The sequence below is a fragment of the Thermobia domestica genome, chromosome 13 (assembly GCF_964235325.1).
Source record: "Thermobia domestica chromosome 13, izTheDome1.hap1.1, whole genome shotgun sequence".
NCBI classification, from domain to species: domain Eukaryota; kingdom Metazoa; phylum Arthropoda; class Insecta; order Zygentoma; family Lepismatidae; genus Thermobia; species Thermobia domestica.
In genome coordinates, this window is record NC_137466.1 from 122,310,767 (window position 1) to 122,328,963 (window position 18,197).

At 36.5% G+C, this 18,197-nt stretch overlaps 1 protein-coding gene across 1 annotated transcript in view; it reads left to right on the forward strand.

Moving 5' to 3' along the window:
* The first annotated feature begins 278 nt into the window (after positions 1-278).
* The window catches only part of LOC145668466 (poly(A) RNA polymerase, mitochondrial-like), a 53,308-nt gene continuing 35,389 nt past the window's right edge, over positions 279-18,197 (forward strand). The window contains exons 1-4 of the mRNA XM_081736380.1: positions 279-483; positions 4,695-4,894; positions 5,205-5,432; positions 14,885-15,094. Coding sequence (XP_081592506.1) covers positions 333-483; positions 4,695-4,894; positions 5,205-5,432; positions 14,885-15,094 — 789 coding nt within the window. The 5' untranslated portion in view covers positions 279-332. The remainder of the gene's footprint in view (positions 484-4,694; positions 4,895-5,204; positions 5,433-14,884; positions 15,095-18,197) is intronic.

The following is an 18,197-nucleotide window of genomic DNA, read 5'->3' on the forward strand; positions in this document are numbered from 1 at the left end:
CTATATACATTAATGTGTCATTTCAAAAAAAAAGTGAGGGCAACTGCCCTCCTAATGCCGCCCATGGGCCTATGTACTGATGGTTCTTTGCCCTCTCCGGTGTCAACAATTAAATTAAGAGAATTTACTTAAAGCCTATCAGTGTACATAAAGTGTTCATGGAGAAATTGTACACTTTAGTAAAGTTTAATTGTGTAGTGTTTGGTAATAATGATTTCTTCGATTTTTTATGTTGATTCACTTTTTCTTTCTTACTTTTTTGGTTATTAATTCTCGCTTGGCTAAACTGGCAACATTGCGGGAAATGGAGTGAGCAGAAACAAAACAGAATTATGTTGGTTTTAAATCGAGTAAAGGAAGGCGTGTTTTGTAGTGGGATGTATATAAACTTACTCAAATTAATTTTTCAAAAGGCAGTAGAGAAATCAAATACAAACAAACGTCTTTTAGCACTGTCTTCGAGATTAGAACACAATATACAAGGTAAAACACATAATAAGTAATCCGGTATCATTATGAAAAACTAAGTAGGAATTTAATCGTACTAAACTAATGGAGATTTTTGTTTTTCGTTCGCTGAGTCGAAAATAGGCCAGCATATATTTTACGACTACGAATATAATTTTATTTATATAGTAACTCTCGTCATTAACAACTTCAAGTGTAGCTTCAGTGGACAGATAGAGAATAGTTTGGTTGATAGGGCTTTTTTTTTTTTCTTTTTTTAAGGTTATGAACATGGAAAACTTTTACTTTGCTTGTAAAAATTGTGGGTTCACTCTAGTAGATGGTTCTACCAATTCGAAAACTTATAGGTAAAATACGATGTGAAATATTTCTCGTGAAGGAATGAGAGTAAAAATAAATAAATACTGTTAGTGTAGGGCCTATTGAAATGAATTTTTAGTGATAGTGAAAATATTGTATGTGCAAGTGTACTTTTCAACTATCTTCGTTTATGTGTAAAGCCGTCGTCGCTGATGCGCCTGCTCCTTACGGACGCTCCCCCTCACTGCTGTTCGAGCCCCATCTTCGTTTTAGTAGTCACAGCATAAGTCGGTTTGTGTTTTACGCACAAAGTTTTTATGCCATACTTCCACATTGTATTTACATTGAGCCCTCCTAAAGTCAATCTGCAAGTAGTAATAGAGCTCCTCATTTAGTGCATGCTTTGCTAAAAGAAATACAAAACTCTAATCTGACCTGAAAGGGTAAGGAATGTGTCAACATTTGGTAGAACCGTCTACTCGAGTAATGCCAAATGATTCTGAAGAATATTTGATATGTATGTTTGTTAGATTTTTTTATTTTTTAAACATTGAGGTTATATGGGAAGTAGATCTGTAGTTTAAAGATGTACAGATAATCGTAATGCATTTAGTACTTTTCCACCGGGAATCGAATCTGAGACCATTTCCGTCGAAGATGTTCGCGCTAGTCTTCAGACGAACTAAATTTTGCGTGCTGATTTTCTGTACGGATCCATACATGAAATATATGCTTCTTTCACTGTGCATTTACTTTCTGTACCTTCAGGAATCACTTTAAGACCAGCAAAAACAACAACCAACCTGTGCTAGATGCTAGATAAAGGTAAAATGCATGAATGCTATTTTAAGAAAACATTGCCGAGCGAGCGAAAGGGGTTAGGAGCCCCGCGGTGCTTTTTTCTTACCTTTATCACAATTTACACAAAAACAAGGTGGCCACTAAAAAGCACGAATGCTACCTTCACAGAACGTAGCTGAGCGAGAGAGAGGAGGGTTGGAAGCTCCTCAGGGCTCGTTTGTTTCCTATCTTTATGTCAGTTTAGGCGTTTTATCTCTCTCAATGTCACGACATTTCAATTTTCACTTCAGTTTGCACTGATACTTATGCTTTACATCACACATCACCAGCATTACTCAATTTCCAGAAGTGGACACAATTAATAATCTTCCAGTGTATACGTACTACATCTCCAAGATGTCAATGGTTGTGCTTCTTAATTCTTCACTTTTGTATGCCCTGATTCACCTTCAGTCAGTTTATACACCGTGCATAATGAATGCGTGAACGTGAATGCTTGTGTAAAATGTTACACTTCATGTTCAGTTTTATATATATATATGTATGTAGCAATTCGTGTCGGACGTAAAATCACAATCTACTCCGATTGCTTGAAAACTACTTTAGTACAATATTAGTTGTAATTTATCATAAACATTTCACAAATTTTACATTTATCTGTAATTAGGGCCTACCTTTCTTTTTCTTTTATTTCTATATTTCCACGTAAATACGCCTCTCAGAGGTAGGTACACACCGTATTTCCATTATTTACACACTATATAAAAATATTATTAGAAATTTTTGTAAATTTTGCAAATCAGTGGATCCGTGTAGTAAATCTGCACCAAATTTTCTGGATGAGGAACATCTAAATCATGTATCAACGGAGAAATAGCATTAGGAAATGTATTTCGTCGTGATGTTATTTTACATAAGGGAACAACATGATCAGACCCGTATGTATGTATAGCCTATTGTTTAAATTGGTAATTATACAGTGACTGCGGGAAGCTATCATGTTTCGGGATTTAATCCTGAGTGCTATAGTTTACTTTCATTGTCTCCGGCCTCAGATTCCGCCCTGGGTTGCGAAATTAACCCCTTCGCGCTAGCCGTACGGGGTGAAAGCTCACATACGACTGCAAAAATAGCCTTTGCTGTAAGTTTCCATTCGTACGCTCTCGTCTTTCACCTTTGGTGACAATCGCCAGTCCTGTTAGCTATCGCTCTTACGCTTCTAGTTGGCTTACCAAACATATCCCTCTCGTACGGTGCATATCCAGTAAAAGTAAACGATAGACATAGGATAAACCGTTGTTTGGGTTGAAGTTTGTGGCCACCGTACACTAATCCTCAAAAGTAAATGACTCAGCTAGATAGTGTGGACGGGCAATAAGAAAAGAATGAAAAATTGTACAGTTGTGATAACCCTTCCTTCGGAATAGTTAATTAATATTGCAATAAACATACAAACAAAAAAACCTGGAGCAGACCGTAATCGTTGGGGAGGGGGTGGAGCTGAGAAGGCGGTTTTATTTCTCATTAATGCGTCATCCTCATTTTTCTGCACTCTCTTTCAACCGCGAATAGCGCTACCGGACTTATAGGTTGTTGCTGAGATTCTTGGGAAGTGGATGATCTGTGAACGCCTTCCTCCATCTTGGATGTACGTGCATCCATCCCGGGCTGCTGTTGTGTGCTTCCAGTGTTTGTTTTGTTCGGTGTTCAGGTTTTTGTAAATAAAACAATACAAAAGAACTTTTAAACCATAAAAAAAAAAGTTTTAAAAAATCATAAAAGTACAAAAAGATAAAAGAAATACTTACGTTTGTTCTTCTGTGGGCTGGTGGGGTCTACCTTTTTGGTTCGATAGGTTGTTTCTTTCAGTTCCAATTGTTCTCTTTCCGGAGCAATATGTTTCTGTGGGCAGGAACGATTTTTTTGCAACCCTATTCCCTATGACCGTGTCGGCTCCACGCTAATTCTACGGTGAGGGCGTGCTTATGGGATAGCCAGGGTACTAGCGTAAGTTATCTTTGCAAGTGTCCCGGTGTGAAATTGCGACGTTCACACTTTTTCTGTTTATAAATATATATTTAATACTAACTTTTTATGGATACAAAAACTATAAGCTCGAGTCCGGACTCACCCTGTCACAAAGAAATCCGAACCAAACGAAAATGAGATATTTGTTTAACGTCCCACAGTTATGCCTTTTAGTCTAAGGGAGACGATGATTTAAGCAAGTGAATGATGATGAAAGTATTGGTGGAATGAGAAAGTGGGAGGAAAAGGGAGTACCCAGAGAAAACCCGTGACACAATATTGTCCACCACAAACTTACTTGCCCGGGAATAGACCCAGGGACCCTACGCATCAGAGGTAAGCGCTCTACCACTGAGCAACCGTGCCCCCCCCCCCCCTTCCAAACCAAACGAGAACGAGGGAAACACTCTAACTTTCAGATAGGGTGGAAAAGACAATGCGTGATGCTTGTAGTTCAATATCTTGTAATTAAAGATGGTGATAGTGCCAATGCAGAAGCAAATCGTCCGAGTGCTATTAAGAACTTGTTCCGTTTCCTCATTAATTGAGTTTTTACTTACAACGCCGGACAGGTTAGAGATACCAAGAAATTACGAAATGGCACTTTATTAGTGGAAACTGTCGACGAGACCCAAAAGCAAAGCTACATAAATTGATAAGATGCATTGGAAGGAAGGGGGGAGGGATATTTTTTAAACCAAATTTTACATTATTGCTTCTGGTTGCAAGTGAATTTAGATTCGTGGTTTATAAATTGTGGAAAAAATCATTTAAGATATGAAGATGTAAATAAAATCATGGAGTTAGGATTATAACTAACAGTAAATAAAAATTGTCATTCCTTAAAATGTCCAAAAGACACAAAATCTGAGAACAGTTTCTCGGCGCTCCTAGAGTCTTCCTCGCCGCATCCAAAGGAAAACTTGTTGTTACATGAGAGAAATGATTTATGAGATTTTTCCTTGTCCGTCTGGTAGAATAGAAGTGATGGAATGGGTTTGTAGGTCGATGGTAACGTTTCCTTTTGTTCCTAATTTATGAATTTATGCGTAATGAGACGGTGTGAAGATTGTAACTCTTCTGTGGTTCTGTTGTAGGTACTGATCAAAATGGACAAAAGGAGAGAGGCAAAATATTCCAACAGTTCGATTCTTTGATGATGCAGAGGCGTAGTGAAGCTCAAAGAAGCTTACTTGTTCAAGTGCACTGTGAAAAGTCTTCAGCCGAGCTGCATTCGTACTGCAGTCAATTTGGAACTGTTCAAAGTATGCACTACTACAGGTTAAATAATGATGTGGTGAGTGTTCGATTATTGCTGTGCTGTTCGAGTTCTAAAAGAAAACAATTTATTCTTACCTTGTTATCTCAAGACTGTTTGCTACTTATGCTCATGCACAAGTTGCGTCTTTCAGTTTTTTGTTTTAAGTTGTCTTAAGAAAAGCTTTAGCGATATATTTTATTTGATACTGTATGATATTTATATTCTTGACGTATTTAGTTAACATATTCAAAATTTTGTACTTACTCCAAATTCAATTTCTGCTTTGAGATAAGATTCTCATTGTCTGGGTATTATTTTAAATAGAGTGAATATGTTTTATTTTCAGCATCTGATGCTAGTTGAATTCAGCAGCAAAGAAGAAGCAGAGAACATTTTGAAGAATTGTAGTCAGAACAAGAACCATGAAGTTATTCCTGTGCAATCGCCATTTATCTGGTTTAAGGCTGCATCTGGGAAGAGAAAAGATCCATTAGTTGATGCAGGCTTTAAAGTGTCAAAATATAATGTTGTATCGAACACGGAGCTGAATGCGATGCTTCTTCAGGCTGATTCAGTAAGGTTAAAATATGACACATTATTTTAGAACGTTTAAATACATAAACATATTGTGTAGTGCATGATAGTATTCAAGGGCTGAGTTAATCTTCTAATTTTTATTTGTAAGGGTAGTAGCCCTTCTATATTAATGTGAAAATTTTTTCACTACTTTCATAGTAATAACTTTGCAGGAACTGGTAAAAACAAGGGACATTTGATCACATCTTTTACTACATCGTGTAGCATAACATATAGGAACTCATTTTGGTTATTTCATCACTTCTTGCACTTTTTTTTTTCATTCTACTATAGAATGTTACACAAAAAACACGTTCTTACAAAAATTACTAACAACTTTTTCTAGTTCCTACTTGCATGTACTCAATTTCTAAGTTTTCAGTGGTCGGGACTTTCTCCTTCTTCTAGCTTTGTAGCTAGCGATGGTTTGGCAGATTTGGGCAAATAACAACATGTACAACTTCTAACGATTATTATATGAGTGCCGTTCTTTCTTTTTCTTCCATGACATCAGAGTGTACTGTTGACGGATTTAAGCAATTTCCAATATTAAACCAAAAAGTTACTAACTGAATAGGTAGTTACGGCGTAGCATGTGTCGGTCCTTTGTATAAATCAAGTGTGTTTCATCTCAACCGACAAATAAAAGTTAAAAATATATGAATTATCCTTCAAACTCTCGTGAAAAAAAAAATCATAAAACATTGTTCGGATCAAAAGCATTCCCTTGTTCTTCTATCGTTCATTTTTGTTAGTTGAGTAATAATATCTTCTTACGAAGTATACGAGAAAGAATATGTGAGCCGAACCCAGTGTTATGAGTTTTTTCAGTGAAAGTTCTAGTAGAAAGAACACATCAAAGAAGAGGCAAAACCTGGATATTCATCATCTCATGTGATCATGTTCGCGTTCAGAAAGTGCGTGGTATTGTACGGAAATATCGTCGTTTTACTGTCTGCAAAATATTTGAGGAAATAGAAATCAGTAAATCGTCGTATCAACTGATCGTAGTTGAAAACTGAACATGCATCGTATTGCTGAAAAATTCTTTCGGCGGTTGCTAGTAAATGAGCAAAAGCAACACGTAAAGATATCTGGGAAGATATTTTGAGTACTGCAAACGAAGACGATAGCTTCTTGAAAAAACATCATAACAGATAACGAGAGGTAGATTTACGGCTAGGACGTTGTAACAAGGGCACAGCCATCCCAATGGGTGGGAATATCTTCGCTGGAACCCAAGAAGGTACTCCGAAGTAGTTCAAACATGGAAGTTATGCTTTTATATATAACGTTTTCGTTGTATATCATAACGTTTTCACTAAAGAAAAGGATTGACGAATTTTTATTAAAATTAAAAAAAAAAAAAAAAAAATGTAAGTATTAAGAGTTACTTTAGATTGCATCTCATCTCGCAGAGAAGTAAATCAACGAGCTTGTGAAGGACATAATTCTTGTTGGCAAAGACAGTAGTGAGAACTGTCGAATCAGTACAAGAGAAACTTTTTGTGATGCAATATAAGGTAAAGGTAAGTTTTCAATACGCATCATTTTTTCTATGATACTATAACTGGTCGTTTGATTAGTAATTTATTATTTATTTATTTATTCGATTTGTTTGATATTGGAAACTACAAAGACGTCAGAAAAGTACATTTTATTCTCATGGAAGAAGGGGAGGAGGAGGAAACTACAGACATAAATTATGCAATATTTTGTTGTTCAATTTGAAATTTTTCAATTTAATACTGGAAACGACAACAGTATATTTTTTGTTATGGAAAAAGAAAACACAAGAATGACAGAAGTGTGGGGTTATAAATTTACATTTTTGTTGAAGTATTTATTATGGAGTTTATAGCTTGCTCTCTTCATTACTATTAAAACTTAGCCTTAACCTTAATTCACTGCTAGCTGAAAAAGTCGGAAAAAAGTTCACATATTGATTCAAGAAATATTTAAATAAACTCAAAAAGGTGCTTAACTTTTCCCTTCTCTATTCTGTTAGGAATCCTTTGAAAATAAATAAATAAATAAAAATTGATCGTCAAATCTTTTTGTATTTACTGTCAGTATTTTCAAGATATATGTAAGTAAAAAGCCCCGTAGTTGGAATGGGATGAATTACAGTTAATTATACAAGAAACAGCTATCTACATTAACATATTACTACTTTTGAACACATATATCTTCGAAGCTTTCAGACGGATACGAAAACTTTGTATAGGGATGACGACACTGTAGGTATATGAAAGTTTAACTTTTACCCAGATTGCCCATGTTGGAGTTAACTTTGATTCCTTTGTTCGAATGAAAATATTTCTGTAGCATGTTATACAGAAGATTGCTCAGTTTATATCTGATCGATTTGGCAACGCTGGTGTCAGGTTGGTAATTGGGTCAGAGAACTATGTTGTCTCAGCTTGCAAGTGTCGAAGTGTCGTGTTGGTAACAGTGTCTGAAAATGTTTAACCAACGGAGTGTCTACAGCAAAGATATTGTGGCCAGGCAAATAATAATAGCGCTCGAGGAGAAATATTCTATAACAAAAGGGACCCATTCGTGGTTATCAGCAAAATGTCTCCTGAGGTATTTTGTAGAATTCATTGATTGGCAGATCAGGAGAATTTACCATCTAAATGTGTCATGACAGATTAAGTCTGGCGCAGTCCACTATCAGCTACAACTCCTTGGATGCATGCACGTAGCCAAGAGGGGGTCCGGACCCCCCCCCTTTTTTTTCGAGGCCAGAAATTAAAAAATTAAGGAAGGATGAAACAAAAGGAAATGAAAAAAAGAAGGATCAGCGTAAAAAATAAACTATAGGAAGCTTTTGGTTACTCTTTGTTATGAGGAAATTTGTATTACTTGCAATACATAGTGGCGATGTGAGCGACATATCCTGGAAGAGTCAGGGAATTTGAAATTTCTAGAAAAGTTACGGAATTCTCAGAATTTCTGCTACTAGTCAGGGAGATTTCAAGCTTCCGAAAGCATATTGCCGTTGTGTAACAGTGTGGACACTTTTTTATCATAATTTTTCGTCATCGCATCCTTGCAATATCAAACATGTTATTTCAAAAACAATTTTCTACTGCTCCTTTAACCTGTCATTTGAAACAGACAGTAGTTGACGGAATAATAAAAACAAAAATATACGTGGAAAGAAAGTTCTGTTAACATTTGATTCAACAGAAAAAGGAACGCAGATACGTATTGCAAAATATTTTACAAGACATTATTGAGTATGTACTTTTTATAATAGTTGAGGCCATAATGAAAGGAAAATTGTTATATTTGAATAAACAGAGGGAGGATGTAAATTGTATAATATTTTTCAATACTTTTTTATTTTACTCGAAATTTCTTCATAGTTTATTAAAATACTTACCAACATATCCTCACAAACCAATATATGTTGATAGTAAAGTAGTTTAGATTGATCGAGCTCCTGGGCCTTCAGAATTTTTTTTACCCCCTTTCCCGTTAAGAAATCCTGGCTAAACGAACCAATATATGTTCCAGTAAAATTGTTTAGAATGATCGAGCCCCTGGTGTGATGACCACAGTATTTCATGTCACGGACCCTTCCCCCCCTCCTTCACGAAATCCTGGCTACGTGCCTGTTGGATGCCATATTGCTGAACACATATTGCAAACTGTAGGAAAGAATTTGGAAGGGGGAGAGTAGGGGAGTTAAAGTGGAAGAAGGTTGTCACATTGGATGATGCCTACATTTATGTCACATGTAATGATATTCGGGTTGTTTCGTACGTGACAGTCTGGCAAGGTACGTGCAGAATTTTACCGCCAATCCAGAGAAAATGGAGGTACGCAAGGTGGACAAAAGCATGAAAGCACCAATCTAGGAAAGACATCCCTCCTTTGTATGGAGGCAGCAAAATCCAGGCACGTATCCACATAGAGAAAGTGTCCACCGTTCCCTCCAGTTTTATCATGACATGAAACGGGAAACGGAAATCTGTGTTATTTCCTTCTACGACATTCCTGTCTTAAGTACTAATGTCCGCTCAATTGATTTCTTCCCATTTCGACTGTAAAATCGACGACTACAATATCGTGCTCATTGCCTATGGAAAATCTGCAGGGCTAAAATTTGTGTCACTGTACCAACGTAGATCGGTGCAGTGGAAATTGCAGTATCGGTTGGATTGCTGATGGTCCAATAGAACACAACCGGTGTGGCAGCACAGCTTCTTATAGGGTAGGTACACTTTGAAAATGGGTCGAATATAAATCAACCACCATCTGTATATTATAATTCGAGATTTTAATATTTGGTTCCGAAATGATTCAACACCATGTTTCGTGGAAAGAAGTATAAGGGTTTCCCATAGTAACAGTCTGTAAAATTAACCCAAAAATTGAAAAATGTTTTTCCGACGCTCTCCACTACACATATTTAGTAGTATTTCGACCTGTATAACTTATGTTTCCATAAGAAAATTCTTGCATGAGCCGGCTGGTATAGTCGAACGAACTAAGATGATAGACTAGAGATCGGAAGACATACCTATTCGCGGGTTCAAATCCTGTTTAAAATATAGTTGTTAGGTAATGACCTTTCACCATTCATATTTCGATCGAACTTATTTCTTATCATCATATTTAGTTAAGGGTACAACTGTGGAACGTAAAGCTGAATAAGTTAAATACATTCTTACTTGGATGGAAAGCAACTTACCTTGTGCCTTCTCTTTTTCTTTCTTCCCTGTTTAGGAACGTAGTCAGCACCATTTTTACTTCGTTACCGGATCCTTTCCTTTACAGTTTCTATTGTAGTATTTGCTATACTATAAAGGACAATTTACTCAGAGTATTCTGTGAACTTAATTTCGGTTTTTACATCACTCAGTATCCGTTATTGTATTTTAGCAGCTGTTTTTGTTAAAGTTATGATGTCTTCTACCATCCAATAGAAAATCTTGTGGTGTATCGCTTACAGAGTCATCACAATAGTAAATTTGTTCTCGTTGTCCTTCTAGATGTAAGACGACAAGATGGAATATGGTCCATATGGATATCGAACTTAGAAAATAGGACTTCGTCTCCTGAAGTTGAAGTTCAGAACTCGAAGCGGAGACTACTTCTAAGATGGAAGCGATTTAGAGCTGAAAACTAATTATCAATCTACCTGAATTACGTAAAACTGAGAGTTGGATTTATCATTTGTATTAGTGCTCGGAATTTTGGGGTAAACGGGTACTCTCCCGCCCACTGTTTAACCGATGAATTCAGCTTTACTCGATTGAATGCGAGTTCAGGATGGTTTGACTTGTTTGGACATTTGACCCGTGTGACTCGTATGGACTGTGACCGACAGGTTTGGCCCATTTGATACCGACAGACCGTTTAGATTCATTAAAACCGACCTTTAGACTCAATACACTCATTATGAATCCTCAAATACAAAATACGTCATTTTGTGTTATAATAATCCTTTGAAGCAACTTTGAAAAGATAATAATGATGACAAAATATTTTGTTTTCATACAAACTTCTAACATACTGTAAAATTGTTTCTGCTTTAAAAAAGAAGAAAGAAAAAAGAAAAAAAAAAGAAAAGAAAAACATTGAAAAAACAAAAGTTATACATCTTACTCCTTGACAAATATAAGTGATTTTTTAACGAATAGCATTCCAGAGTAGAAGAGTATCTTTGAGGCTAAGTAGCAGACTCAGGTGTATCATATGCATTTCATCCAGGATTTGATTTTAGGTAGGTAATAGAGCCTCAAATAGAGCTCCTGAATAGGCTTGCCTAAGAAACAAGAGTTGAAGCTGTCTCCTTGGAAAGGTGTGGAAGTGATGTTTCGACTCGGAAAATTTATCTGTTTCTATTCGATGGCCTCTGTTTCGTGACGATAACTATTTCATCTTGCCTCCTGGGCAACCTTATTCCTAAGTATTGTTTGTATCCTTTAAGCAGAAGGTTCTATCTCACATAGCTTCGGCGATGAAAAGGAACGTTAAATCAATTTTCAAAGTATCGGAACCGGGGGTTGGACTCGCCACTGAGCAACCGAGCAGTGGGATTTCCTTTTGTGATGACCTTCACGAGAAAGAAAAAGAAAAAAATACTAAAATAAAATAAGTACATTTTTTCTTAATTATATCCATTATTTTTCTGGAATAATACGAAAAATTCATGTATATTATGAATCTTCATTGGTAATAACTTCAAGGCGGGTGTAAGGTTTACTAACCGAAAGTTACAACTATATTGCCAGGTTGCCACGACTGTCTTCTGTAATGGAAAAAAAAAATTAAATTAAAACAGCGTCTTGATATCCTCGTAAGTTAGTGTTGCATGTCTTAAGTTGTGTGTCTATCTGTTGGTGTCGTACGCACTTATTGATAATTATTTAATATTTCATTCCAATACCTGTCTAACTGTTTTACGCTGGGTAACTGTCTGATAGCTTTTAATTTTTCTCGTATGTTCAAACTTCCAATGTACTTTCCATCCAGACTCATCTCTACTCCGAACAAAGTGAGTTTCGTTTCACATTGGGATACTACAGCACGCTTTCAAAATACGTGATTTCATTTACACTATTCGATTTCAAAAATGCAACACCAAAAAGGGGATAAGATAGCAGCATCAAGGTTGGCAGGCAAAAACCTGATGTTGCAAATAACTAGGATAAAAGTACCGCTCTGATTCACTAGAGTAGGGTTAAAAGCAGTCACGTAAGCAGGAATTTATTTCAGGAGGGTCCAAAGCTGCTTTTCGGAAGGGGATCCAAATTCATTGTGAGGATACATTACATTAAAATTGGTAAAAATAACTCCTAAAATTATACTAGATTTATGGACAAATTGGGATTTCGAAGGGGGGACTCATCCAATGCGTACATTCCTGGCAGAAGTACAAGAAGTGGCATACATTTTGAATTAGCGCTGCACGTGTTACAAACAGATGCTAAACAAACTAACAATTACGAAGAAAACACAAAGATTTTTGTAACAATTGTCTGATTAGTATCGTAGCACACTGTCCTGAATCAACATCCGGTGCTTGGGATCCCTGGTTCGATCCGAGCTTGCGCTGTGTGGACTTTGTGGTAGACAAACACCGTGCTCGTGGGTTTTCTTGGGTTCTCCTGTTTCTTCCCACTTTCTTCATTCCACCGTTTCATTCATTTCTCATCATCATCGTCTCCTTTAGCCTAACCAGCATAAACGTGGGACGTAAAACTGAAAGATTTCATTTCATTTTTCCTGAATCAACAGTTATAAATATTAAGAAAAAATATTATCCCTCTTTTTTTGTGTGTGCGTGTTTGTTTCTGTTACAAGATAACTAAAAACGTTCTTGCCATTCTAGAGTAGTGATAAATAAAGAGCAATACTGTGGACGATACGTACATTTAGGTTTAAAAGTAATCTCTTAAGTGCACTAACATGAAATGTTAATGCCATAATTACAGCTTTTTTTTTTATCTTTAACCCCTACAACTATGCCCAGCTGTACTATTTATCATTTATCCGAGTTTTAGAGGAGCCTTCATGAATCTTATTTTTCAACTATCTTCACAGACTGTATGCTTTAACTCAAGAGATTATAACAAATTTCTAATGACTGCCTCGAAGATCCCGTCAGTGAACGGAAGAAATATCAGATATCGAGATGGTTAATCTATTGTTTTATAACAAAATGTCTAGTTTGTGATGGTTGCTATAGGGTACATAATAGTGAAGTGGATCTACGTTTACACCTTATTTAATGAATCATTTCAGTCAGCGTTGTGACATATAATAATATCCTGTCTGACTACTGTTCACTGAAACTTGTTTACCGCATCATTTTATGTATGCTGAATGTCCCACTTAAAACCGGTACGCCTCACTTCCATTCTGGAGTTCAATAAATTCATGTTGGCCTCACTGTTCGTCAGGCCAACATGCTTGACTGCATTGAAATGTCGCATTAATTCTAGGGAGACGTAATTGTTGAGTTGAGTTCGACAATTTAAAAGTAATTGTCGGGGAGAGATTGTGCAGTTTGAAATTGAAGGCCGAATTGATATTGAGGAATTCTATATAAAGTTAGGTTCTATTAAAGAGACTAAACAAATATTTGTGGCGAAATATCCTGGTATCAACCCTCCCACAAACAATACAATTCAAAATCTGTATAAGAAATGGAGAACTACTACAAGATCCATTGGGAATTAATGCGCAGTGACATATCGAGAAGCCCTATAGGAGATTATCTCAGTATGCTGCACAAAATGCTATCGTGTGCTAAAAGTGCTCCATTTCCGACCATTTTGTGTGACCGTAGTGCGCGAAGTGCAGAAACCAAATAAAGCTAAACGACTTACTTATTGCAACTGGGTGTGTTATCTTCGGTCGCTGATGATTACTTGGACCCCATACTTTTCTTCATGACAGATAAAGCCTGTTTTCATCTGCTGGTGATGTTAACTCACAGAATTGCAGATATTGGTGGTGGGATAACTCCATATTGTGCATGAAAAACTTTTCACCAAGAGAAATTAGGTTTTTGGTTTGCAGTGTCGGAAATGCTTATTATCGGTCTTTTTTTTTTCTTTCCCTCGAACAAACTATCTGCAGATATTTATGTCTTCTATTGACAATTAAAGAGGATGAAAAGGAATTTGGCGTCTTTCAACAAAATGGTAACCCCGCCCAGACATGCAATCAGTGTGTGTCCTGTATCAGTGAAAACAGGCTTGTCAGCGAAAACTTGTGGTCTTCGTGATTGTCGGATTTAACATCTTGTGATTTTTATTTATAGGGGGCTCTGAAAGGCAAAATGTATGCCAGTAATCCTCAAGACGATAGACCAACTGAAAGAGAACATTACAAACGAGATAATATCTCTTCTGAAGAATTACAACGTGTTTCTTTAGAACGTGTTATTACGAGCGCAGAATGTTTGGATGGTTGGTGGATAGCATTTCCCGCATTTATTATAAACTGGGAATATTTACATAAGATGTAATAATATAGTCACATACGCTTTGTAAGTCTGTAATTTTTTATATTTATATATGAAGTAACGTAAAAAGTCTGTTGCGTAAAAGGCAGTCTTACCAGTTTTATGTTTGACACCCTGTGTTAATTTAGTGTCTGTAAAATGAAAAATGAGACCGCGGAGTACTCTGAAAACACTATAACAACATCAGTATTTGCACTTACTAGACGAATTCTTTGCTTTTTTTTTTTTTTTATTAATATGCAGTCCTCGTTATCAAGTTGGCGTTTTAAATAATTGTTGATTGTGATCTAATTTACTTTAAGGACAGAAAATTCCATGTGTTTATTTATTTATTTATTGTACTATTGTAGTAGTATCATACAAAGTTAGTCAGTGATGCTTACAATTTGCTTCTATAAACTTTTACAATGTGCATGCATTGTTCTACATGAACTATTTCCAACATTTTCTTTAAATAGATGGGTGACCAGATGAAGATCTTATATACGAGCACTCGGCTTCAGGATTTGGGGATTCGATTGAAGTTTCTGACTGCATACCAAGTAGAATCAGCCCTGCGAAGTATGTTTCCCAGCGTAAGAGTTCTACCATTTGGATCGTCAGTAAATGGGTTTGGAAAAGCCGGCTGCGACCTTGACATGGTTTTGCAATTGGATGGAAACTGGCAGGTAAATATTTAATTTATGTATGTTTTTGATGCTAATGGTGACCATTAAGCGCTTGAGTTTCCTCCTAAGTATTTAAAAGAACGAAATTCCAAGTTGTAAGGGAATACAAGGATTATTTCATAAATAATGCATATTGTGGCAACACTGCGGTGTGGATGATACAATCAAGGTAAACATTTCGTCAGTTGAAGCAGTAGGACGTGTGCTTGTGCGCTCTCTAGTGAACACAGTGTGGCTGTGTCAAGTGTTAGAAATGGAGGCGGCTGGTGTGTCGGTTAACATGTCACTTGAAGATCAGAGATCCTACATAAAGATTTAAAATTTACGTGAAAAAAAAAAAAAAAAAAAAAATCATCGTAGTGCCTTACGTGTTGTGGTGAGGCAACAATGGATCGTAGTAGTTTCTCGTTGGGCTACCCGTTTCCTTATTTCTCTTGTGAGCATAAAGGCAAGACTGTCTGATGCAAGAAGGCCGAAACCATCAGCTGATGAAAGAATTGTGAAACTTGCGGCAGATGCATTTGAACAAGATCGCCGTGTAATGTGTGAGGAACTTCGTGATATTACACGGATTCCATCTGTGTCAGTATACCGAATTCTGACAAGTGATTTACAGGAGAAAAATTTCTGTCCGATGGCTCCCCAACTTCTTGATTGCTCAACAGAAGCAGAAGCATATACGTCTGAACAATGCAACGGTACTGAAACAAAGATTCAGCGTTGAAGGTAAGGACTTTTCTCAGTCAAAGGCTAAGAAAATGAAGATTTTTGCTTGTGATCATCAAGGCATTATCATAACGGACAAAGTTCCATGTGGAAGAAGTGTCACAGCAACATATCAGTGTGAATTCTGCTGAAACTGCGCAGAAGAATGCACAAAAGTCTATCATAATTGCTCAGGGCGGGTCCACTGATTCTCCACGACAACGCACGCCAGCGTACCGGTAATGCTATGCGTCCAAAGCTTCGCAAATACGGTTGGGATATGTTCCTCATGCTCCTTACTGTCCGGACATGAGTCCACCAGACTACGATCTTCCCAAAGTTGAAACTACGTATGTGTGGACGTCGGTTTCCATGTCTGGAAGAGCTTTCTGCAGCCGTGATCCGAACCATTCGACAGCTTCACAAAGTTGGCGTCCTTGATGGAATACATAAGCTATCCGTATGTTGGGATTCCGTCATTGCCAAGCCGGGAGATTATATTGATGGCCTGTAGAAAGATCCTCTTCAGACAATAAACATGTAAGTCACAAAAAATTAGTGTGCATTATTTATGAAGTGATCCTTGTATATATAATGAATAATTATTTTGTTCATTATATATATGTTTGTATATTTTATTTTTATTTTTCTCTCTCTGTTTGAAGTGTCAGCAAAAATGCTTATAGCTTATTGTTATTTGAGGCGCTATTACCTATTTTTCTTTCTGATATTATGTCTGTATATAGGGTGGTACATTAATACGCCGCCAAACTGAAGGAGGTGATAATAGACATGAAATTAAGCAATAATAATAATAAATGAATTGCAAGCTGTTTTACCTTGAGAGAATTTCAAAAAGCGGTGAATGTGCTGATATATCGAATATCTCTCGAGTGCAGAAAGATATCTCCTTTGGATCAAAAGATTTCATGTAAAATTGCATCAGACAAATGCAATAACGTACAAATCGTAGCAAAGGGTCACATCGTAATGGGGGATCCCTACAGACAGATGGAGAATTTGCACACATATTCTCCATCTGTTCGGATCTCTGTTTCACGATGATCACTCCGCCCTCATTCAGGCCCGTATTTAGGTAAGTGTTATTCTGTGCTCGAGCACAGAGGCAGAATTTAGGAAGCGGCAAAAAGATTCACATCAAAGTAATATTTAAAACTAGCAACCCGCAGTCCCGCGCAAGCGCGAGAAAATATGTTAATGTGTTTAATTCGCTCTAATTACAGTAGTTACTAATTAGCTAGCTTATTTAATTATTTTTTTAAAAAGTCATCCACTCCCACCCCAAAGGGTAAGAATGAACTTGAACATCATGAAAACTGATACGCTAAACTCAACGACCTCGAAAACTATGAATTCAACACTAGTATCTGTCGGTTTTGATTACTTTTAAAATCTCGCTCCCTCCCTGGGAAGTGGAGTATGACCTTGAAGTTGAATTGGATTAAAACTGTCACTGTTCATCTCAGCGACCTCAAGAACTATGAATTCAACTCTAATACTGGTCGTTTTCGATTATTTTTAAAATTTTCTATGGGAAGTTTTTTCAGATAACCTAAAACATATGAGAAAGGAAACGCATGCACAGGAGAAAAACAGTTCCTTTGCAAATACTTTGGGAAGAGTTTTTTATTCAAGTAATCCAACAACAGAAGAAAAAGTTTATTTGCAAATATTTTGGAGAGAGTTTCGTATTCGTTCGACTAGCTTAGAAACAAATGAAAGAATTCACACTCATTCCGTAAACTAATATGAATTTCTACATATAAAGTTTATTTATAAAGTACTTTTTACTAAAGTCACTATAATCTTTAATTATGTGATAAGTTAAAAATAAACAATATCAAAAACACTGCCTAGTTTTTATTTTAATTTCATATTTTATTAATACAATGATAAGAGTAAATATTTAAAAATTAAATCATAATTCAAGTGAAATTATGAAATATAAAAATGACATAACGGTTGATTAAGAATTAATAGAATGCATTTTCCCCGGGCAATAAATTAAAACCTACATAAATAAATTACATGCCAGTATTGAGAGAGGTGTCCCCAATGGATGAATGGTTAAGTTCGTTGCCTTTAATCAAGGGGTCCCGGATTCGATTCTCGGTGCAGACAAGTGGTTCGGATCCCAAGTTAAGCTGTAGATCCCGTCCTTAGTGCATCATCATTCAATGGAAGGCAATGGCAAACTACCATGGGGGGGTTCACCTTGCCCAGGGACCTTCGGAGAAACACCTATCTTCGGGTAGAACCCCACATCATAATCATCATTGGGAAAATTAAGCCATTTAAAATTACATTGAAACTTTTGTAACGTGTCATACCTAAACTGCTAGTCAACAAGAGCTGGTATTTTTGCAGAATCGCGGCT